The sequence below is a fragment of the Hyperolius riggenbachi genome, chromosome 5, assembly GCF_040937935.1.
Source record: "Hyperolius riggenbachi isolate aHypRig1 chromosome 5, aHypRig1.pri, whole genome shotgun sequence".
Taxonomy (NCBI): domain Eukaryota; kingdom Metazoa; phylum Chordata; class Amphibia; order Anura; family Hyperoliidae; genus Hyperolius; species Hyperolius riggenbachi.
In genome coordinates, this window is record NC_090650.1 from 191,426,630 (window position 1) to 191,451,228 (window position 24,599).

The window sequence follows — 24,599 nt, forward strand, 5'->3', positions numbered from 1 at the left end:
TCACACAGAAGCGCTCCCCGGATCACCCCCCGGGGAGTTAGGGGGGTTTTAGATAGCTTACAGCCGCGGGAATGCAGCGATTTAGGTAGGATTAAGGTATTAAACAGGATGGTTTAATAAAAATAGGATTTTTAAGAGGCTTCAGAGTCTCTTTAACTTCTCACTTTGCAAATGTATTGATTTATTTTTCCCCTTTTCGCTAAAGCACCTCTTTAATTTAAAGTTTACTTCAGCACCAATCCTCAAGCATCCTAAGTCCACTGTTCCATTTTTCCTAGAGTTTGACGTCTCTGAGATGGCCACTGCAGCTTTCTTATCACCGTGCTTTAGACCAAAGTACTTTCTGCACCTCAGTGCATTTTTTTCTCTAGGAAATGTATTCCCTCTGAGAAGAACTGCAAATGTTGGACTTCTTGCTATTAAATTCAATTTGGGAGAATGGAAATACCTCCTTGAAGGGGCTCAGCCTCTGATACTAACCTCGTTAGCATACTAGCTTCACCAGTGTCTAAAAGCTTCCTTATCCAAATTCTCTGAAGCTATGGTCACCCCGAGACCAAATAGACAAGATACATCATCAGGATGGTCTCATGGCATGGTATGATACCATGATATTTGTACCTGAATGTCTAAGGGTCAAAGTCTTGGAATTCCGTCATAACCAATTGTTTGCACAACATTTTGGAAACTCCAAGATGTTGATTTGTTGAAATAGAATGTTTAGTGGCCAGAAATGGTGAGGAACTGCAACTCATTTATTTGCTACTGCACTTATGCCCATTCAAAGACAAAACCTTGGGCCTTCTTTATGCTTTCTGTTCCATCCCCTTGATTGTTATAATGGCTTGTTTGAGCTACTGGAAATGGCTTGTTTGAGCTACTTCCATCAGGTAAACGTTTTAGATCAATCCGCACACACACAATCAGACTGAAAAACAGCTTTTTCCCATCCGCCATAAACTTGATGAACTCTAAATCCTCTCTGACATAATTAACACTGTGTACAAATTGTTAAAATATCTGTAATACCTGACATACTTACCTGGCATACTTGTATAATTTCTTCTCTTCCTACCCTTGTTACTATCACTATGTTCCCTATATGCACCGTGGGGTTGTTATGAAAAGTAATTTCGTTGTGTTACACAATGACAATAAAGTGCTTGAATTGAATTGAATTGCATAACCTTATTGTGGAATGCCAATTTCCAAAGGTTATTCTTACATCCTCCTTGCGGTTGACCATCTACTGAAGATGGCACATTTTACCTCCATACCAATACCACAAAAAGCTTCTTGAAGTAAATTGTTAGACCACATGGATTACCCTCAGATTTAGTCTCTGAGGAGTACAACTTACCTCATAGCTCTGGCAAGAACTTTTCAGAAAGCTACTGATACATTACCGTCTTTCTTCCAGGTATCATCCTCAGTCCAGTGGCCAAACTGAAATTAACAAAATTCTCAAACAATACATTTTTGTTTTGTCTCAGCCTCTCAGGACAACTGGATCAAATTGTTCCCACTGCTGAATTTACCAACAGTTAGTCCACTCCTAAAATGGCCACTGTCCTTTATTTGCCTATTATAGCTGGATCCTAAATTAAACACTGAGTTTTCAGTCCCTGTGTATAGTATGAACTTGAATTTACCACTCAGAACCTCAGTACCCTATAGATTAATATGGAACAGGCCCAGGCCAGGACCAAAACATGTGCATATAAGAATAAAATGTCAAGATGGTTTTCCACTACTAATTGGGAAGTCAGTTGTCCTTTTAAGAGACTGGGACTGAAGTTCATTGGCCTTTTCTCTACCTGTCAGAAGATTAAGAAGTGGTAGCTAGGAGGTATGGTGTTGGTATTGGTGTTGACTAATGTCAACACCAATCTCTGCTTATTTCAGTGAATCTGCCAGCTGTCAGTCCTGACCTTGACCTGTACCATGACCTTCCTCTGTTGGCCACCAGTCATGACCTGGTCTTTACTCCCCTGGCTTTGCTCTGTTAACTAACCTTGCCCTGTATTCTGACCCTGTTCAACCAGCCACCTGTTCTGACCTTGGGTTTTAATCTTTACCCTTCAACCTTTACCTTGCTAGCCCTTACCTCAGCCTGTATTTTGATTCAGACTTTGTGCTGCTAGCCTTCAGCCTAGTTTCAACCATTCCCACTCGACACAATACAATGTTTCTCCTACTGATTTTCTTGTCACTAGTGGGGTAGCTTCCAACTCACCATCGGGAGCGAAATGCAATCACGGCAATAATCATGCGGCACTTCGATTGCGCTCAGGGAGCAATCGATACACGCTAATGGAAAATGTGCACCGTGATTAACATGTAAATCACGGTGCACTAGCGATCGGCAAAACACCAGCGGCCACTTGTTCAAGCAAATCATTGCTAGTGGAAAAGGGCCCTTACTGTATTTTTGCTCAGGACTATAAGGCGCACCTAGGTTTAGAGGACAAAATCCTGGGAAAAAAATAAACTAAAACTAAACCTGGTGCGTCCATGGTGCCAGGGACTTCTTGTGGATCCCCTCCAATTATTATGTCCCCTTTGTGCTCCTCTGTTCCCCTTGTACCTTTCCCCTCTCTGTCTCATGCCCTCCTTCGTCCCAAAAGACAGAGGAGGGCAGAGGTTTTTGGCTCTACTACTAACACAGTTTTGTTACTGCTCCTTTTACTGCCTGATGAAGCAGGATTAAACCTGCAAAGTGGAGTATTTGTGAAATAAATTGTTGTGTTTTATGAACCAACGATTTTTGGTGTCTTATAGGAGGAGGTAAGTCCACCACTACCTCCTCTATTTAAATGGTTTTTAATCGCTTTTACATATTTTGGCGCCTCTGTGATACAGTTCAGTCTCCTCTGTCCTGAGTTCCCCTCTCTGTCTCCTGCTCTCCTCTGCCCCCTCTCTGTCTCCTGCTCTCCTCTGTTCCAAGTCCCCCCTGTTGCCTGTCCCTGTCCCCATGTGCGTCTCTCTAATGCATGCTATGGCATTGCTAGGCTGTAGTGTACAGCAAAAGGACGGCACAGCGCTGAGATGTGAAGCGGTATTCCTCTGTTGAATAGCAGCTGGGAGGTCCATGCTCGCATGCAAAGTTTCTCTCCCTTCACTTCTGCATTAGTGACGTATGCGGAAGTTAAGGGAGAGAGACGTTGCATGTGAGCATGGACCTCTTAGCAGCTGTTCAACAGAGGATTACCGCTTCACATCTCAGCACTGTGCCGTCCTTTTGCAGTAAGCCACAGCCTTCCCACAGCCCAGCAATGCAGTACCATGCAATAGAGAGACGCACATGGGGGGCAGGCGGCAGGCGGGGTCTCGGGACAGTGGGGAACTCAGGACAGGTGAGAACCTGGGACAGGCAGCAACGGCAGGAGACAGAGAGTTGAACTCAGGACAGGCGGGGACTTTAGAAAGGGAAACTCAGGACAGAGGAGGATGGAGCAGAGGGGAACAGGGTACCAGGCAGAAATTGGTGCATTCGGACCATAAGATGCTAGTGACTCTCCCCCCCCCCCCCCCCCATTTTGTGGGAGAAAAAGTGCATCTTATGGTCTGAAAAATATGGTATATTTAGACAATAGATCAATAGTTATGGTTAGGTATCTGATGGCTTAAGCTTAGATGTCATAGAAGAGATTACATTCAAATATAGGTCTCAAAAGTAGGCTTCCTGGAGTTTTTCTTTGCCCTGCATCACCCCTGTACTGGCTGTCCTATTTTAGATCCAAACTTTAACATTATTCAAATTTTTGTTGGTAGTAAGAAGCTTGCATGGCCACTGGGTAGTGTATCAGCTTCCTAGACAGTAGCATAGATTTGTTCCTAAAAGCAGACACCACCTTCATATAGCTTTTGATCTGCTGAACGTTGGTAGTGATTTAAAGGGAACCTGAACTGAGTAAAATTATTGAAAATAAACACATGACGTAGGTGCAAATTAATATTATATACTTACCTCACCGTCAGTTCCTCTCAGAAACTCACAATTTTCTTCTTTCAGTGAGCTCTTCAAGTGAACTGAAATATACCAGTTGCTGTCAGTTATATATCAGCTGCTGTCAGTTACAACTGAATGTGGAAGGTAACGTCCATGTTTCTCTATGGCTCAAGTGGATGATATTACAGTTTAACAGTGTGCTGACCAGGAAGCTGTTCTGGGGTAATGGCCATTTTCAAAATGGAGGACTGAGAATTCCATCGATCACAGTGGACAAACAGGACGCAGGAGACGAGAAAGAGATTGATGAGCAGACTACATGGGAGGTAAGTATGACATGTTTATGTTTATTTTGACTTTTTATTTTTACTTCAGGTTCTCTTTAATATGTTATGATGTAGTTAAAGGATTTATAACACACACACAAGGCGCAGCATACATTTAAAACCACCCCCTAAGAAGGGGTCTAATGATCCAAAAGCTCATGTTATTCAAATATTGTAGTTAACCATTAAAAGTTATCATTGCAGTGTTTTTCCTACCACACATATACAGTATAGTTAACATGTTGCAGAAACATTTTGTTTTTCGCTACTATGACTTTTCAATAAATTACTCATCTAGAAGATACCAAATCTGGACTCCCAGTTGCTACACACTTTCGGTCCAACGGACACAGCATGGATGATCTTCGTGTCACTGCCCTGAAGGGTGGCTTCAAAACGTCAAATGATCGTTTAATAGCAGAAACAAAATTTATAAATTGGTTCAAAGCTGTGCAGAACGGTTTGAATAAGGACAACATCTTTCTATATTGGTATGAGACTGATGATATTTGAACTTTTCTCAGCCATTATAGCTGAACTTGTGAACTAAGAATTTACGATACCTCTGTGTCAGTCCAACTCCCAGGTCTGTGAGCAGGGAGTAAACAAGGATCCTTATCTTAGCTTACAACCTCTAACCCCAGGTCGATGGTCTGTGTGAATTAAGGCATCTTAATGACATGTATTTATGCTTGAAATAATATCTGTTTTCCCTTTTGATGTTGCATGTATATAAGCTGTCTGTACCACCAGTTTGCAAACTAACAGGATATAAGCCAGACGAAGGCTGCAAGGCCGAAAGCTTGCTTATTTTTATTCATTTTTAGTTAGCCAATAAATGGTATCATCCTGATATAAAACTTCTTGCTTTCATCTAGAATAGTTGTATTGTTTTGTAGAATTAGATTAATGCAGATATCTGTCATATTTAATTCTGTATTTTCTTTTTCTTTCAATTTTATTTATGCAGAGTGAAGAAAATGCGTCAGAAAGAAGCATCTGCTGTCCCCACCAGACATGCTACTTGTGGTAAGTTTTCAAAAGTAAAACATTATATTTTTTATCTGTCACTTAAGCACATATAGCACACTCTCTAGAACTGGTTGTTTCTATCTATGTTTCCCTTAATCACGTCTGTGTTTTCTTTTTCCCAGCATAATTCTGACCATTCACTTATTTGCATTTAAACCTCTTGGAGAGAACTTTGCCCTTTCACACTGTGAAGGTTTAATTCCTTTTGGCTATTCCTTAACCCCACTGAATCTATGATAGAGTCTAATCTGAGGCAGCTGATTTCTGCACACGGTGCTGCACCAGTCATTTTGGCACCAGCGCTGTGTGCCTGATTTGGGCGCCTTGAGTTTCAGCCGGTCGCTGCACAATTATAAAAAAAAAAAAGTAATGTAGCTGCTGGCAATAGCTGGTGTCCATATTACATGTCGCCCCGAGTTGCTACAACTCAGAGGGGGAATAGTAATCAGCGCGGGGCCGGAGTTTGTGTAGGAGCAGAGTGAGCCATTTTTCAGCTTCACCTTGTGCTAAAGTGGCCCACCCTGATAATGAATGAACTTAGTCTAATAAGACAAGATAAATAACATTTATATTACACTTTTTTCCTGGCGGACTCAAAGAGATTGAGCTGCAGCCACTAGGGCATGCTCAATAGGCAGTTGCTGTGTGGAAGTCTACCCCAAAAACTCTTTACTGAATAGGTGCTGGCTTACTGAACAGGAAGAACCAAGATTTGAACCCAGGTCACCTATGTCAGAGGCAGAGCCCTATCGTAAATGCTACAAAACAATTTGAAAATGGCTCTAAAAAACCTTGGCAAGAGGGGTTTAAAGGACAACTGAAGTGAGAAGAATATGGAGGCTGCCATATTTATTTCCTTTTAAACAATACCAGTTGCCTGGCAGCCCTGCTAGTGTATTCGGCTGTAGTAGTGTGTAAATAACACCAGAAATAAGCATGCAGCTAGTCTTGTCAGATCTGACAATAATGTCAGAAACACCTGATCTGCCTATGCTTGTTCAGGCTATGCTTGTTCAGGCTATGGCTAAAAGTATTAGAGGCAGAGGAGCAGCAGAATAGCTGATATCTGGGGAATACTTTCCTCGGGAGGGGGAAGCCTCTGGATCCTAAAGAGGCTTCCCCCATTCTCCGGTTGCAAGTTGTAAATTTCCTTTGTTATACAATGGGCTGCCCCGTTAAGCTGGACCCTGTGCTATGTGTTTTGGGTATAATACGGGACAAGGATCTCTGGGTTTGCAATTAGAGAAACACCAAAACAAGTAAGCGAGACAGCACTCAAATGTTGCAGGAGTCAGATGTGCTACGGATCCACCCGTGTACCACCCGGGTTAGTAATCCAAATCTTCCAAAACGATCCGGCACAGCTCTTTTACCAAAAAGTTTGCTTTATTGGATCTTACAAAACATACATGTCTAGCTGCTGATTCTCCATTATTGTCCTGTTGGAAAAAAAAAAGTGCGGTAGTGGCCTAGCATACAAGAAGCTAGTCTATACACATAGGGGCCGCATCCAACAATTCCATTTAATATGGGATGGGTGGAAAGATAGGACATAATCCTTTCTACTTAACTCATATTTTACCTTTCACTGATTGTCACAAAATGTGTCATGCTTATATTCTTATGAACATAATATACTTAGACGAGTATATAGGCACACAAGAGCTTTGGTTATATATATTCCTCTTACTGTGTTCTGTCTTCCTTTCGAATGACCCTTCTACTAATGGCTTTGTTGACATTCACTAAAATGGCATTTGATGTATCTCTTCATATGGCTATGAGATTTGCTCTATTTTATACACACCATGAACACTACTATTGTTTTTTTTCTGTAGTAGCAAAGACTTGCACTACCTGGGCCTGTATACATTTACTGTCTTTTTGTATAGTAAACTTCTTGGTTAAAAAAAGCACACCTGAACTGAGAGGGATATGGTGGCTGCTGTATTTAGTTTTTTTTAAACAATACCAGTTGCCTGGCCATCCTGCTAATCTCTTTGGCTGTTGTAGTGTCTGAGTGTAATAGAATCAAACACCTGAAACAAGTCTGTAGCTAATCCAGTCAGACGTAAAAAAAAACCTGATTTGTATGCTTGTTCAGGGTCTATGGCTAGTATTGGAGGCAGAGGTTCAGCAGGACAGCCAGGCAATCTGCATTGTTTAAAAGAAAATACATATGTCCGCCTCCATATGCCTCTCATGTTTTAATGTGTGTGTTGTCCTAGTTCTAGAATAGCCAGACGTGTATTGGAACTAGAGATAATCTCTCATCCGAATGGTAATACACATAAGGTTCAACAGCTAGTGTTAGAACCGGGTCAAAGTAAATAGTTCTTTCACAATCATTTTCATGAACAGGACAAAAAAAGCTAGCAGTTTCAAAGCCAAAATCCCTTACCCCATAAATTATCCTCCTGCACTTTGTAGCATAAATAATCATAATAGGAAACTAGTACTTGGTGCCAGGGCCAGTTCTAGACTTTTTGCTGCCCGAGTCAAACTTGTGAGTATGCGCCCCCTCCTCAGCCAGGACAACAGTGTCACCTCCTCCCTTCTGCTGTGCAAGTCAAATGAAACACTGCTGTTATCCTGCCTCCCCCCTCCTCACTCACAGTCAGACTCCTCACACTGTACAACAAGCTGCTTTCCCCCAATAATGACCTCTTCACCTTGCTCTCCTCTCACTTCTCTTCCTACTCTGACTGCATGCTTCTACAATAATGCTGTCCCTGTAATCTCTGCACCTGATGCAACTGTTTCACCTTTCTTCATGAGAGAACCGGCCCTGCTTGGTGCATAGGAAGTTAATGCCACTTATCATTATTACACTGATTTATAAACATGAAAATCAATTGCTACAAAAATAGATTTGGATATGCAGTATATCTATCAGAAGTCACACTGCCCAGTCGCTTCCTTCTACAGCAAGATAGATTAGAAGCTCCTTTATCTCTAAAGATATTACTTTAGCCACCAGCAGACACCTACACAGAAACGCATCAGGTCTAGATGAGTTTCCAGCTAGGTTTCATAAATATTAATATATGCTTTTTATATATACTAAGTGTTTGAAGAAAAGATTTAAGATAGTTCCTCCAGGGAACCTGGAAAGGACCCTCAGTTCTGTGAGACCTAAAGAATCATCTCATCCCTAGCAGTTCATGTCAGAATCCTTGCCAAGAATTACAACGGCTAAATGAGGAATTCTGTATTTGGTTATATCCAGACTAGACTAGCATTATGCAAGGTAAAAGCACCACACTGCAGTCTCTTTTTCACAGGCAGCTGAACTCCACGCTGATTGGCAGTTCAACCTCCTAGCTGCCAGGCAATTTTATGCGGCCAAATATCAGCATTTGGTAACATCATTCATGTCATCGTTTGTAGTGGCGTTACCTTGCAAGAATCGCATCTTGTGATATCGGAAGACAGCAACAGATGTGTTCAGCTGTAACTCCATATGGAGGTAGTAAGCACCCGAATCAGGTCATCTCGGCGCCTGATCTGCTCCACGCAGTGCCTGACTTAGGAGCTGCCATAGGCCGTAATGTTATTTACGCCATAGCAGCGCAGGAAAACACATTCCCTGAGTTGCTACAACTTGGAGGGGTAATAGTATTTAACGTTGGCCTGGAGTGTCAGTGGGAACAGGGTGAGTAGTCTTTTGGCTCACCCTGTGCCCAGCTGACCGTCGACACAACAATAAATATGTGTAAGCGCCCGGCTGGTGAACAGAAGGCAGCTGACAAGCGGTAAGTTAACCACCATTAGCCTCTTGTGCAAAAGAGGCCTTAATATCAGAATACTCTATAAAAGCATGGAACAACATGCAATGGTCTTGCTTGATATAATAGAGGCTTTTGATGCAATAGAATGGCTGTTACTGCAAGCTGTCCTTAAAGGGACCCTGAGCAGTGATCTAAAATGGCCAAATTAATTTAGCTGGGGCTTCCTTCAGCCCCTCGTAGTCCGGCAGGTACCCAGTGTCCTCCGGGCTCCCTCCGTTCTCCCCTTCTCTGTTAGAGTGGCGACTTCAGCCAAAGTCATGCCCAACTGCGCATGCGCGGCCCCGCTGTGTGCGCGTCTTGCTCGCATGCCTGTCAGCATGAGTGTTCTGCGCACGTGCGGTTCATTCTTTCAAGAACTGCGTGCGTGCAGAATTCTCGCGGCGATATGCACACAAGCGAGTGCGCAGAGGGGTCGTGCCTTTGCAGCTGTGCACGACTTCAGCTGAAGTCGTCGCTCTAATGTAGCCACTGTGAGAAGAACAGAGGGAACCCAGAGGACGCCGGGGCACCCTACAGACTGCGAGGGGCTGGAGGAAGCCCCAGGTAAGTTAATTTGGCCATTTTAGATAACTGGCCCGGGTCCCTTTAACATGTTTTTTATTTTGGAGGAAATTTATTTTGTTGGATATTATACACTAGTCATCTCCTAAATAATACATATAAAATAGTCCTAAATAATACATATAAAATAGTCCAGAATATTAATGACAATGCTTAATGAATAAAGTTAAGGTTCCTGACATTTTTGGCATTTAAGCTCTGTTGCTATTGATACAACAATATCTAAGTACTGTATTGTTTGGCATATAGAAAGCATTTTTTCTCCCCCAAAAATGGGGACAAAAAGTACCTGCATCTAATATGCCAAATACAAGGACTCGGAGTACAATGCCCATCGATGCAATGCGATGTTGGGGACTCCCTGTATTTTCCCCATGTCCTCCTCCTCTGCCCCGTATGTCCTCTTCCGCTCCCGGTGTACAGCGGCTGCATGGCTCATCTCATGACGTGATCAGCAGAAGCCAGCACTAGGGGAGCCGTGAGGGAGAGGTCTCTGATCACCACTGGAGCCATGGATAAGGTGAGCCATGCTGCCGCTGCATATACTTATACATGGGGGCAGAGGAGGACACACGGGGCAGAGGAGCACACACAGGGGGCAGAGGACAGCCAGATGTGCGCCTAGTCCTAATATTAGCAGCCTCCTCCCCAACATAGACAAACAGATGTGCCTCCAGTATTGGCAGCCCTCCTCCCCAGCATAGACAGCCAGATGAGCCCCCAGTACTGGCAGCCCCCTCCCCAGCATAGACAGCCAGATGAGCCCCCAGTACTGGCAGCCCCCTCCCTAGCATAGACAGCCAGATGTACCCCAGTATTAGGTAGCCTCCCTACCATATCCAGGGCAGTGGAGCATGCCTCACTCACCAGGCAGCACAGCCAGGATTCCTCTTCAGCCCTTCCTGTCACACAGTCTCATATCTATAAACCCCTGAGAGCGCACGTAATGAGAGACACCACTAGAGGATTTCACCGAGATGAGACTATACAACAGAGTTGAAGAGGGATAGGTGAGTGAAGCCTGCTCGGCTTGCTCTACGCTCCACTTTTTGGCGGTTTTGCACTGCGTCCGGTGCACCACTCCGCTGTTCTTGTTTGACATTGGCATGCGCAACTACGATCTACCCAGTAGTCCTTTGTGATTGACCAGTATATTGCGATCAACGCATCTTAAGCTTAGTGTTGAACATGACTAGAAACAAATTAAAATATATAGTCCTGAAAAACCCTACAGATATGTATACAGTAGTCTAGTGTTGCCATATTTCCATAAATGCTGTATTGCATCACTACTCAAATATCTCACTGGTTTGTAAAGTGAGGACTCCACAAATCAAGCACTGCAGTATAAGGATCACCCTGTCTGTGATTTTGAAGAACCTAACCTCCATATAAATAACCATGTGCACTATAGCACATCCTCAGGGAATCCTCAGCAACAGTGAGAATTCTCATTGGTTTATGGTGCACCAATGAAAATGTTCCCAGTTCCTAGGGAGAATTGGCCTAATGCAGTATATGGAGAGCCCTATGGTTCTGCTGGCCTCCAGACTGTTTTCAGAGAGGGACCGAGCGGCGGCGAGCGGCAGCGGGACAGGTGGGTGGCGATCGCTTCAGGACGGTGAACGAACGTGGAGTGAATGCAAAATGCATGCTTAGCAAATGCACTCACCGTGTTCATTTTGTATCTGTTCTAATGGGAACACAGCCTAAATCCTCACATGAGAAATGGAGAGGTATGATAAAAATATATAGAGTACAGGCACTACAGTCTTCCTCAATGGTACAGATCTTAGATATGCGGATCACAAAACTACAAGAAAACGGGTTGTTACGTGGCCCAGATTGCGTGCTCTAATTGTCCTCACACAAGCAATTATTATTCCATGAAAAGAGAAGCAACAGCAGTTGGCACATGCAATCTATAAAAAAAACGTTATTTTTCCGGCCACAAATCAAAAATTGGTTAACCTCCTTAGCGGTAAACCCGTGTGTGACACGGGGTAAGCCGCTGGAGGGTGCCGCTCAGGCCCTACTGGGCCGATTTACATATTTTTTTTTTGCTGGACGCAGCTAGCACTTTGCTAGCTGCGCCAGCACCCCGATCGCCGCCGCCCCGCGCCCGATCGCCGCTATCGGGTGCGGAGTGCGGCACCCCCCCAGACCCCGTGCGCTGCCTGGCCAATCAGTGCCAATCCCGTTCTTTGAACGGGATTTCCTGATCGGAGATCGCCGAAGGCGATCGAAGAGGGTGGGGGGATGCCGCTGAGCAGCGGCTATCATGTAGCGAGCCCTGGGCTCGCTACATGATTTAAACAAAAAATAAATTAAAAAAACCTGCTGCGCTTCCCCCTGGCGGAATGTTTCATACCGCCAAGGGGGTTAAAAAGCAGACATATAGAAATCCTTCCTACCCGTTTCCTACTGGGCTGTGGGGTGAGGTGGGAGCGGTGAGCTGCCTGACAGCTGTTTGCACGGTGTGCAGAGTCTCAAAGGACATTCGAGGTGACATGTGACATAATGAGACATAATGAGATAGACGTGTATGTACAGTGCCAAGCACACAATTAACTATGCTGTGTTCCTTTTTTTATTTCTTTGCTTGAAAGAATTAAAAATCAGGTATGCAAGTGACAGTTTCTGCCTGGGTCAGGACTGGGTCAGACTTGTACTTTGTACTCTTTACCGCCCTAGGCCACTGTCACCAGCCGCCCCCTTCAGTATAGGTAGCGAGATGACCCCTCCCCCTTCCCTATAGTATAGGTAGCCTGATGACCCCCCAATATAGGTAGCCAGATGACCCCTTCCCTCTAGTATATGTAGCCAGGTGACCCCTCCCCCCTTTCCCTCTAGTATAGGTAGCCAGATGACTCCCTTAATCCCTCCTCCTCCCCCCCCCCACCTTTCAGTATAAGTAGACAGCTCGCCTTCACACCGCAGCCATCAGTGTCACTCATTTTTCCGCTCATCTCTAGTGCAGAAGCTTCCTCTTCCTTTCCGTCTCCAATGCTGCCCAAGTCCATAGCCACCGGCCATAATGCAAATGTGCACAGAGAGCAAGGTGGCTGCTGCACAGGAGGCTAGCAGCAGATTACGGCGGTCAGGGGCTAGCCTGATCTCCCTGCATTGCAGCATTTGCAAGCTTGCAAATACTGCACCAGTTTAGCCTGCTGCTTTGGTGCTCTTCCTCCTGTGGTGCCCTAGACCATGGACTAGGGGGCCTTGGCCTAAATCCGGCCCTGAGTCTGAGACTGAGGCGGAGGTTCACCTTCCAGCAGGACAATGACCCTAAACATAAAGCCAGGGCAACAATGGAATGGTTTAGAACAAAACATATCTATGTGTTAGAATGGCCCAGTCAAAGTCCAGATCTAAATCCAATCGAGAATCTGTGGCAAGATCTGAAAACTGCTGTTCACAAACGCTGTCCATCTAATCTGATTGAGCTGGAGCTGTTTTACAAAGAATGGGCAAGGATTTCAGTCTCTAGATGTGCAAAGCTGGTAGAGACATACCCTAAAAGACTGGCAGCTGTAATTGCAGCAAAAGGTGGTTCTACAAAGTATTGACTCAGGGGGCCGAATAATTACGCACACCCCACATTGCAGTTATTTATTTGTAAAAAATGTTTGGAATGATGTATGATTTTCGATCCACTTCTCACGTGTACACCACTTTGTATTGATCTTTCACGTGGAATTCCAATATAATTGATGCATGTTTGTGGCAGTAACGTGACAAAATGTGGAAAATTTCAAGGGGGCCGAATACTTTTGCAAGCCACTGTAACAGTATGCCTGTGTTTGGACTACGTTTTTATCGCCGCCTGGACTGACTTTTGCCTGATTACCGGATTACATCTTGCCTAGCCCTTCGGTACTGCGAACCTCTGATTTCCTGTGTTAAACTTTAGATTGTTTCTGGACCTGTCGTTGCCTAGCGTTCTGGTACTTTTTGATATTCATTGCTGACTTGGACTGTTTAGACTCTGCTTTATCTCTAGTGTGGTTTGTTGGCTTATTTGCCTACCCTCTGTTCAGCTCTGATACCTTGCGCATATAAGTCCTGAGTGTAACCGAAGTCGGGTAGGTGTTGTCTCCTCACCTCCCATTCTCCTCACCTCCCATTCAAGGTCGTGCCACACAGGGTGAAGACTGCGGTGATAGTTTAGGGCATCAGAGCTAAACTGTAGGTTGATACTCTGCCAGGCCTCACAGAATTGCAGTCATAAAACACTTTCCTGGCAGTAAATGGCTTCTGAGAGCAGAAAAGAAATGGAAAGGGTCAACAGTTCGTAGATTTTAGCTCTGGCATACTTTAAATATAAATTAAAACTGAGATTACTAAAAAAAAGTCATTTTTGGAAGAAGGAGGATACCGGTAGATACAATTGTTTATCTCAGTTTATTTTCACCTTGGATGTCCTGTAAGTTGTAACACTGTGCTATTTCTGTCTCCTGTACCTCCTTTGTGCCCCACTGTGCCTCCAGTGCCCCCCTCTGTGTCACCTCTGCGCCTTGTACCTGCTCATACAACTTTAAGAGTCATTTTTCTTTTAATTTTTTAAAATCGATTTTCTCAAAAACTACAGGTCCAATTTTAATGGTTTTTTTGGCTTGTTCCCACAGAATCCATGCCATTTGTAAGTCTGACGTTTGCAAGTCGGGGACTACCTGTACTTCTGTCTATTTTTCCAGGTTTTTCATCCATATATATCTTTGCTCTTCTGTTCTTGTTCTATTCTTCAATTCTTATTTTCTTATGATAACCTGTAAGTTTGATTGCAGCTAATGCATGTAAGTGAAGTATGGTTCAGTGTTAGTCATGGAGCAGAAATACTGACATCAAACCAACAAACATTAATTCAGGTAAAGGTACAGTTCTGATCCAATTCTGTATAATGCCCGAAGAAGAAAATTAATATAATGCCTGAAGAAGAAACTTAACATTTTGAAAGCTTGCAATAAACCATGTACAGTTTGTCATTAAAGGTATTACTCAAATCAACGTTTGTTAGTTTGACAGCTACTGCATGCTGTCCATTCTCATTGCATCCAATCACAGTTCTCATCAGAAGCCCTGTGGGCAGCTTAATTTAATTTCCTGCTGGGGCTACCTGTTGGTTCATTGAGTGGACCGCTAGAAATTGGGTGTAATAATTTCAAATAAAACCTTGGTAGGAAATTTACATTTTGAATTTCTGAGCTTTCCCACTGTACCAATCGGTGGAGTATTTCTTCTTTGCACAGTAGAGTTTGTACGTACATTCCTGTATACAGTGATGAGTTGTGTTGACAGACAATGGTTTTAAAGAGGAGCTGTTAGGTATAGGGTCTCAGAGAAAAAAAACACATATATCAGTAGCTAAATATTGGCTCTTGTAACGATCGGTGTCAGCACGCAGAGAGAATCTGATTATTGGTGATCTGCAGTATCACCAAGAATACAGATATATACCTGATTATTGATGATCTGCAGAATCACCGATAATACAGATATATTGCTAACCTCTGGACACCTGGATAATGTGAGTGTTTGGTGTAACAGTAATACTTTGAATATAGCACAGGAAATTAGAGACAGTATGGGCAATACTGCTCTAGAGATAAGGAAACCTTCCAGTAGCCTGAGACTCCCCAAGGGGCGGAGTCAGGCTGGAAGAAGGAAGGTCCAGAGAGAGAGTGACACTCAAGATGAATGTCACTGAGTGATCTGGAGACTATCTCTTAATAGTAGAGACAGCTCTCGAGGTCGGGCAAGCCAGGTCGGCAACACACGGTCAGATAAGGTACATAGACAGAAGGCTGATTCGGTATCCAAGGCTAGCAGGGTTTGGCAACAAAGAATCAGATATGCGAGGTACCGAATCAGAGATCAGAGGAGTAGTCAGGAAAGCAATAAGTCATAACAGATATCAAACAATGCCTAGTCTGGGTGTGAGGTCCTTGGTCTCAACACCCTGGAACTAGTCTGATGTATAAGAGAATGGTAACACAAGTTCCCTAGTCTGAGTGTGAGGTCCGTGGTCTCTGCACCCTGGAACTAGTCTGATGTATAACAGATTGATAACACAAGTTTCCTAGTCTGAGTGTGAGGTCCGTGGTCTCTACACCCTGGAACTGGTCTAAGCATAAACAGATTGATACAATACAAGTAATCTGGCTCAGTGTGAATTCCCAGGTCCACCTGGTTCAAACACACTGCAGGATCTGATTAAGGTCTGAGTGCTTCCACGTAGTGTTCGCAACGGCAGACAACTTGTGACTGGCCAGCAGCAACTATATATAGTGTAGCGCTCTCTGGTGCCACCCCTAAGTGATGGACCAATAGAAACTTGCTCTGGCGTCAGCTGACCAGCCTGGTCAGCTGGTCCCCTCTTGGCCGTCATAAAAGTTCTGCCTCTTAGCGCGCGGCTTTTCCGCGTCGTGCCATGTTACCAGACGCACGCCTCCGCGTGCAAGCCACCGCGTTGGACGCGGAATCAACCACCTTGTTGTCAGTATGCGTAGCGGCTTTTCCGCGTTTTCTCACAGTACCCCCCTCCCTGGGAGTGGACTCCTGACAACTCCTACCCGGCTTTCCAGGATGTAAGTTATGGAACTCCCTTTTCAAGTCCTCTGCGTGCATACGACAGTCTGGCAACCAAGTTCTTTCCTCTATGCCATACCCCTTCCAGTGGACTAAATACTGCACAGAGTTCTGCACAAGCCATGACTTCATACTCGGGTTGGTCATCTACCAACACGGGGGGGGGGGGGGGTGGAATCCACGTGCACTGCCGGCTTGAGCAAGGACACATGGAATGATCTCACACCTCGCATGCTGGTGGGGAGATCAATGGCATAAGTGACCTTATTGATTCTCCTGGTCACTGGAAAAGGACCCACAAACCTGGGACCTAACTTGGGCGACATTTGCTTCAGAGCCAAATGTCGTGTTGACACCCAGACCAAGTCTCCTGGACGTAATTCCCACTCTACGGAACGTCTCTTGTCAGCCTGTTTTTTCTGACTCTGAAAAGCCTTCACCAGGTTCTTTATTCCCCAAATTTGTTTCAATGACTTTTGCCAATCCTGCAGGGCTGGAAACGGAGTAGAAGCCACTGGTAATGGGGTGAACTTAGGTAACCTTCCTGTCACCACCTGAAACGGGGAAAATCCTGAGGAAGAGCTTTTCAGATTGTTGTGTGCAAATTCTGCAAACGGCAAGAATTTGACCCAGTTGGTTAGTGCATCCGCAACATAACACCTCAGAAACTGTTCTAGAAACTGATTGGTTCTCTCGGTCTGGCCATTGGTCTGTGGGTGCTAGCCTGATGAAAAAGAAAGCTCCATGTCTAACTGATGGCAGAATGCCCTCCAAAACTTGGAAACAAATTGGACTCCCCGATCTGACACTATATTTTCCGGAATGCCATGCAGCCGGAAAATATGCAGGATGAAGAGATCGGCCAATTCCTGGGCCGAGGGGAGTCCTTTCAGGGAAACAAAATGGGCCATCTTACTGAATCTATCGACTACCACCCAAATGACCGTCATGCCCTCAGACCTGGGTAGCTCACCCACAAAATCCATGGACAGATGGGTCCATGGTCCACTCGGGACTGGCAAAGGCTGTAATGTCCCCACAGGTGCCTGACGGGAGGGTTTGCTCCTTGCACACACTGCACATTCTCTCACATACTCCTTGCAGTCAGTTGCCAATGATGGCCACCAAGCACACCTAGCAACAAGGTCCTGCGTTCTGGTGGCCCCAGGATGCCCAGCATTCTTGTGGGAATGGAACAGCTGCAATATCTGTAGACGAAAAGGCAGTGGTACAAACATGACCCCTTCAGGCTTCCCCTCTGGTACATCCTGTTGGAATGGACCCAACGTCTCTGCGCAGTCCCTCCAGGTCTCAGTAGCTGCCAGGACCACTTTCTGCGGGAGAATGGTTTCTGGGTCTGAGGGCTGTGCTGTCTCGGGCTCGAAACATCTGGATAAGGCATCTGCCGTGATGTTTTTACTACCAGGGGTATACGTGATTACAAATCTGAATCTCGAGAAAAACAATGACCACCGGGCCTGTGGGGGGCTAAGTCTTTTAGCTCCCTCAATGTATTCCAGATTCTTGTGGTCAGTGTAAACAGTAATGGTATGTTCTGCCCCTTCTAGCCAATGGCGCCATTCCTCAAAGGCTAACTTGATGGCTAGAAGTTCCCTATTGCCTATATCATAGTTTTTCTCTGCGGGTGAAAATCTACGAGAAAAATAGGCACAAGGATGCAATTTTCCCTGCAACCCAAAACGCTGAGACAGCACAGCCCCTACCCCTACCTCTGAGGAATCCACCTCTACAATAAAGGGAAAGGTGATGTCAACGGGTCTTAATATGGGTGCAGAACAGAACAATTTCTTCAGAGTGGAGAAAGCAGCATGGGCCTCAGGGGACCAGTGGTGAGTATCTGCCCCTTTTTTGGTGAGACTGGTGAGAGGTGAGATCGCCGTAGAGTACCCCTTTATGAATCTTCTATAGTAGTTGGCGAACCCCAAGAACCTCTGGAGAGCCTTCAGTCCTACAGGTTGGGGCCACTCCAAGACAGCTGAAACTTTAGCAGGGTCCATAGAGAGACCAGAGGTTGAAAATATGTACCCCAGAAAGGCGACGGAGGTCACCTCGAAAATGCACTTCTCCAACTTAGCATACAGCATGTTTTGTCTTAACTTCCGTAATACAAACTTAACATGATCCCTGTGTTCTGAGAGGTTAGATGAGAAAATTAGTATGTCATCTAAATATACCAAGACAAATTTGCCTAAAACCTCTCTGAAAACCTCATTGATCAGTTCCTGAAAGACGGCCGGGCGTTACACAACGCGTGTTAAAGGCCGTCTTCCATTCATCGATGTCCCTGATCCGCACAAGGTTGTATGCACCCCTTAAGTCCAACTTCGAGAAAATTTTAGCATCGGTAACCTGAGTGAATAAATCGTCTATTAAGGGCAAAGGATAACGATTTTTTACTGTAATTTTATTTAAGCCCTGATAATCAATGCATGGACGGAGGCCTCCATCCTTCTTTTTCACAAAAAAGAAACCTGCCCCTGCTGGTGACCGAGAGGGACGGATAAAACCTTTAGCTAAGTTTTCTCGGATGTATTCTTGCATGGCTAATTTCTCTGGCCCAGATAAATTATAGAGATGACCTTTAGGGGGCATACAACCAGACCTGAGATCAATGGGGCAATCGAAAGGACGGTGTGGAGGAAGTTTATCTGCTGACTTGGGACAAAACACGTCCGCAAATTCTGAATACTGATCTGGCAAACCTTCCATGTGAATCTTGGTTTCACCTAAGGTTACCTTCGCTAGACAATGATGATAACAATGGGTAGACCAGCTCGTTAGCTGACCTGTAGCCCAATTGATCTGAGGCGAGTGAAGTTGTAACCATGGCATGCCAAGAATGATCGTGGAGGTTGTCATTCGTAACACCAGGAATTGTAAACTCTCTTTATGTAACACCCCTATTGTGACCCTTAACTCTGGGGTCTGAGACAGAGGGTGGTTACTCTGCAGAGGGGAATCATCTACTGCAGTGACCCGAATCCTTTGTTACAATGGGGTGGTCAGAATCCCCAACCTTTTAGCAAATTCAAAATCCATAAAATTGGCTGCTGAGCCAGAGTCAATGAAGGCTTCAGTAATCTCTGTCTTATCTTCCCAAGATATCGCACAGGGAAGGAGCAAACGTTTATCATCTGGAGGTAACGACTGCGCGCCTAGGGTATTACCTCCGACTACGCCTAGGCGGCAGCGTTTCCCGACGTTTTAGGACAATTCTGCACTTTATGACCCCCCTCTGCACAGTATAGACAGAGCTGCTCTGTTACTCTGCGCCTCCATTCCACCTGGGACAATCTCGACCGACCAATCTGCATTGGTTCTGGTGGAGGTGAAGCGGGGGGAGATGGAACAGGTGGAGGTACAGCGTAGGACACATATCTCACGTTGTTCCTACCCCTGGTCTGTCTTTGATAACGCAGACGACGATCAATTCTGATGGTTGATGAAATGGCTTCATCGATAGACTTTGGCTCAGGATGACCCAACATTAGATCAGAGACCTCATCCGACAACCCTGACAAAAAACAGTCTAGAAGGGCGAATGAGTCCCACCTAGCCGACACTGCCCATTTCCTGAACTCTGCAGCATAATTTTCTACCGGACCTTTGCCTTGCCGTAGCATCTTGAGCTTCCGCTCAGCGGTAGAGGCAATGTCCGGGTCATCATAAATTATAGGCATTGCTTTAAAAAACACTTCCACCGAGGTTAGGGCCTTATGCTCAGTTGGAAGGCTATATGCCCAAGTTTGGGAATCGCCTGACAACAAAGTCTTAATGAAAGTTACTCTTTGTGCCATGGTTCCTGATGAATTAGGCCTTAACTCAAAGTATGACAACACTCTATTTCTGAAATTCCGGAAGTCAGATCTGTGACCAGAAAATCTTTCAGGTACAGACATGCGTATGTTTGTGCTAGGAGGAGATCGCACTGAATCCACAGCCGTCTGATAAACTTGTACAGTCCCAGACAAAGCGTTGATTTGAGTATGATTACTGTCCAGCACTCGGGTGTAATTCTCCACCGTAGTGGTGAGTGCATCTAGTCGGCTGCGGAGTGCGTCCATTTGGGTTTGGTCTGCCGTTCTGTAACGATCGGTGTCAGCACGCAGAGAGAATCTGATTATTGGTGATCTGCAGTATCACTAAGAATACAGATATATACCTGATTATTGATGATCTGTAGAATCACCGATAATACAGATATATTTCTAACCTCTGGACACCTGGATAATGTGAGTGTTTGGTGTAACAGTAATACTTTGAATATAGCACAGGAAATTAGAGACAGTATGGGCAATACTGCTCTAGAGATAAGGAAACCTTTCAGTAGCCCGAGACTCCCCAAGGGGCGGAGTCAGGCTGGAAGAAGGAAGGTCCAGAGAGAGAGTGACACTCAAGATAAATGTCACTGAGTGATCTAGAGACTATCTCTTAATAGTAGAGACAGCTCTCGAGATCGGGCAAGCCAGGTCGGCAACACACGGTCAGATAAGGTACATAGACAGAAGGCTGATTCGGTATCCAAGGCTAGCAGGGTTTGGCAACAGAGAATCAGATATGCGAGGTACCGAATCCGAGATCAGAGGAGTAGTCAGGAAAGCAATAAGTCATAACAGATATCAAATAATGCCTAGTCTGGGTGTGAGGTCCTTGGTCTCAACACCCTGGAACTAGTCTGATGTATAACAGAATGGTAACACAAGTTCCCTAGTCTGAGTGTGAGGTCCGTGGTCTCTACACCCTGGAACTGGTCTAAGCATAAACAGATTGATACAATACAAGTAATCTGGCTCAGTGTGAATTCCCAGGTTCACCTGGTTCAAACACACTGCAGGATCTGACTAAGGTCTGAGTGCTTCCACGTAGTGTTCGCAATGGCAGACAACTTGTGACTGGCCAGCAGCAACTATATATAGTGTAGCGCTCTCTGGCGCCACCCCTAAGTGATGGACCAATAGAAACTTGCTCTGGCGTCAGCTGACCAGCCTGGTCAGCTGGTCCCCTCTTGGCCGTCATAAAAGTTCTGCCTCTCAGCGCGCGTGCGCGTATTTCTAAACCTGTGTGAACTAACAGACTCAGTCACACCAGACGCACGCTGCTGCGTGCAAACCGCCGCGCTGGACGCGGAACCAGCCGCCTTGTTGTCAGTATGCGCAGCGGCTTTTCCGCGTTCTGCCATATTACCAGACGCACGCCTCCGCGTGCAAGCCGCCGCGTTGGACGCGGAATCAGCCGCCTTGTTGTCAGTATGCGCGGCGGCTTTTCCGCGTTTTCTCACAGCTCTACTTACATTACATATGCATTTCACTGTCCATGTTTGGATTTCACAGAATTTTTATATAGGATTTGCAGAGAGTGATGCTCCTGACAGCTCATGGCAGGTTCCATGTTTGTCTGTCTCCTATGAAGCCAGTTGTGATGTCATATCCTCCCTGCTTCCTGATGATTGGACTCACAAAAAGATCCTAATGAACAACACTACTGTGCAGTGAATATTAATTAGCCATGTGGCTAGGAACAATAGCGGACTCATGCAGTATACTCTAACAGAACATGTGCACTGTGATTTTTCAGTGCTGTGAGTTTAGGCTGCTGCTGTTAGAAGCTGCTGTAACATGAGCCTGTGAAGCAGCCTTAGGGCGTGATAGGGAAATGAAGGGGATGACCCAAGGTAGTAGTGCACTGGGGAGAAGCAGCTTCAGAATGCTTTGCAGTATCTGTTATGCGTCCTGCCGTCCTCCTTACAGAGCTTGGGAATAACAGCCTTGCTGTTCAGCACACATCACAGTAAGAGAGATTTTTAACTTCAGTATTGCCTTTTTGGCTTCCTTCTAAACACAGGAGAATAGAGGTTTACATTAGCTTTTGCAGCCTGACAGTAACTCTTTAAGAGATATTCTACTGCCCATGCAGTTTTTCCACTACAGAATCATGTCTGGTTTTAATTCCGTGCTTCCTGGGGGCCTGAGGATCACAACCATTCAGTAATAGCTTTTGCCATTTTCCATTATCTATAGCAATTTATAAGGATTCCCTGAATTTGTACATTATATTTTGTACTGTAGATAACAGACTAACCAGCAAGCTCATGGTGAACCAGAACTCATTGGAGTGTGTGAGGGGCTACAATGGTCCTAAAAGCCCCCTTACTAAAATGCTAAGGAAAACAAAAGTTTGCTTTCTTAAAATAGAAAGAATTTGCGATAATTCAGATCGGAGTGAGCTTGAGATGTCTACCAGTGCATCACTGCTGAATATATGCAAATTAACCATTGTTACCCTTACAAGCTAAACACACCTCCAGAACCGCTGGAATGCAATGATGTGTAAGCTTGTTAATTTGTACAGAGCCATAATAATCCAACATGCATACAGACTTTTTCGGATTGTTTGATCCTCATCAGTGCATGGCATGGATTCATTTGGCTCTGTGGAGTAGGGCTTGTAACACAATGGTAAATTTGCATATATTCAGCAGTGATGCACTGGGAGACATCTCAAGCTCACTCCAACCTGAATTATCGCAAATTCTTTCTGTTTTAAGAAAGCAAACTTTTGTTGTACTGTAGATAAGAAATATTGAGAAATATTACCGCTAAACTGATAAACAATTTGATTGTGCAGACTTAAGTTTCATGGCATTCTCTTTTTACTCAATCATGACGTTTTGCCATTTAACCTTTTTAGTTGTGAAATGTATGATAATAATTTGTTCAATATATTTATTCCATGATGATTCTTCTTTGTTTTCACATATAAAAATCCATGTCCTTGAGAAAAGGGAGCCTGAGCAGCCTTGAAACAGTTATTGTGTACACCATGGAACAAATATGTAATGAATAAAGAATAACCTACCTTATATACTTGTGTATAAACCACATTTTTTGCACAAAATAATGCGCTGAAAAGTTACTCCCCTCGGCTTATAAGCGAGTCAGTGGAGGAGAACAGATGGTGGAGCAGGTTTTGTTACTGGCACAGGAGCGTAAGGATCATGCACTAATGATCCTGCTCTTGCCAGCTGGCTCCCTGCTGTTTCTGTGGCCCACATTTCTTGTAAAGGTGTACAGAGTGCGCTGCTCATGACTACCTGTGTCCCCTGGCTTGTGGAGCGGAGTGTGCAAGCGGTGCAATAATTAGGGATTCTTCCTGTGTGGCAATTGCTGTGTCTCGTATCTATGACTAGTGTAATATGGAGACACAACGGTATCATTCTTGGGACACCTCTAGCTATGGGGAGGGGGGATGACTTGTACTGGGGGTACATCTACTACTGTGGAGGGGCTGTACTGGGGAGCAGGCTTATACACAGGTCAGCTTATGTGCGAGTATATACGGTAAGTCTAAATATCTAATCTGTTATTTATAACTATAGCATCATGCACATACAGTTACATACACCCCCAACATCCAAACTAGATTGGATGGCCTACCTAGGATATATGCAGATACAGAGATCTGGCTACTGTAGCCCAATACCAGGTTTCTAATCCACGCAGGAAATTGTAAACAAAAATCATGTCATCTCCAGTGTACCTAAAAAAGTTATAAGTATAAAATGCTAGATAGGTGGGGGCTTTCAAAATTGCAGCAATAGACTGCGAGAGCCCCAACTCCTGCCACAAGGTTTCCCCGCTTGTCTACACCCTAGCTTGCTTCAGTAGACAGCAGATTCAATTATTGTTGTTTACAACTGTCAGTGTGGATTGAAGAGCTCTAGGTTGCAGAAGTGAGATCTCTGTGCAACAGTGTGCTGGGTAGGAGGTCCAATGTAGCTTTGTGGTACAAATGATTAGTTGTCAGTGCAGTTTTGCTTTAAGATGTGCTGACTTATGTGGACTACTGTTACCCAAAACCTACAGAAATATCCAGCTTTGGCCTTCTGTCCATGAGAGGGGTAGTAAAATAAAAAGGAGAATGAGGTCTTTTGGTGTCCTTTAAGGCAAGGAACAGAGCAGCTCAGGATATCCACCACTGCTGCAAAATAAAAATGTTCTGCAAGTTTTCCCCAACCCTGTCCTCAAGGCCCACCAATAGAGCACATTTTGTGGAAATCCACAGAGGAAGTTAATCAGCTCTGCTGAGACACTAATTATCCGCCCTGTGAATGTTTGTGGTTTCCTGCAAGCATGCAATGTTGGTGGGCCTTAAGGACTGGGTTGGGGAACTCTGTTACAACTCTAGCTCTCTTTTCAGTTTTTCCAATACTACTGAAAAACATTTTTCAGAGAAGTCATACTGGTGATGCCTTTATATAAAATGAAATATAGTCACTTAGCAAAGTAGTGCAAATGACAGAAATGATGTGTGAAAGGCAGCAACCCTTAT

The 24,599-nt window shown here is 44.7% G+C and overlaps 1 protein-coding gene across 3 annotated transcripts in view; it reads left to right on the forward strand.

Moving 5' to 3' along the window:
* C5H7orf57 (chromosome 5 C7orf57 homolog) overlaps positions 1-24,599 on the forward strand; it is a 130,497-nt gene that overhangs the window by 28,134 nt on the left and 77,764 nt on the right. For 2 of the 3 annotated variants that reach the window (XM_068234537.1, XM_068234538.1), the window contains exon 2: positions 5,249-5,307. In XM_068234537.1, coding sequence (XP_068090638.1) covers positions 5,259-5,307 — 49 coding nt within the window. In that variant the 5' untranslated portion in view covers positions 5,249-5,258. Of the gene's footprint in view, positions 1-4,243; positions 4,279-5,248; positions 5,308-24,599 lie in introns of those variants that run through there. The other variant, XM_068234535.1, reaches the window with a different exon arrangement.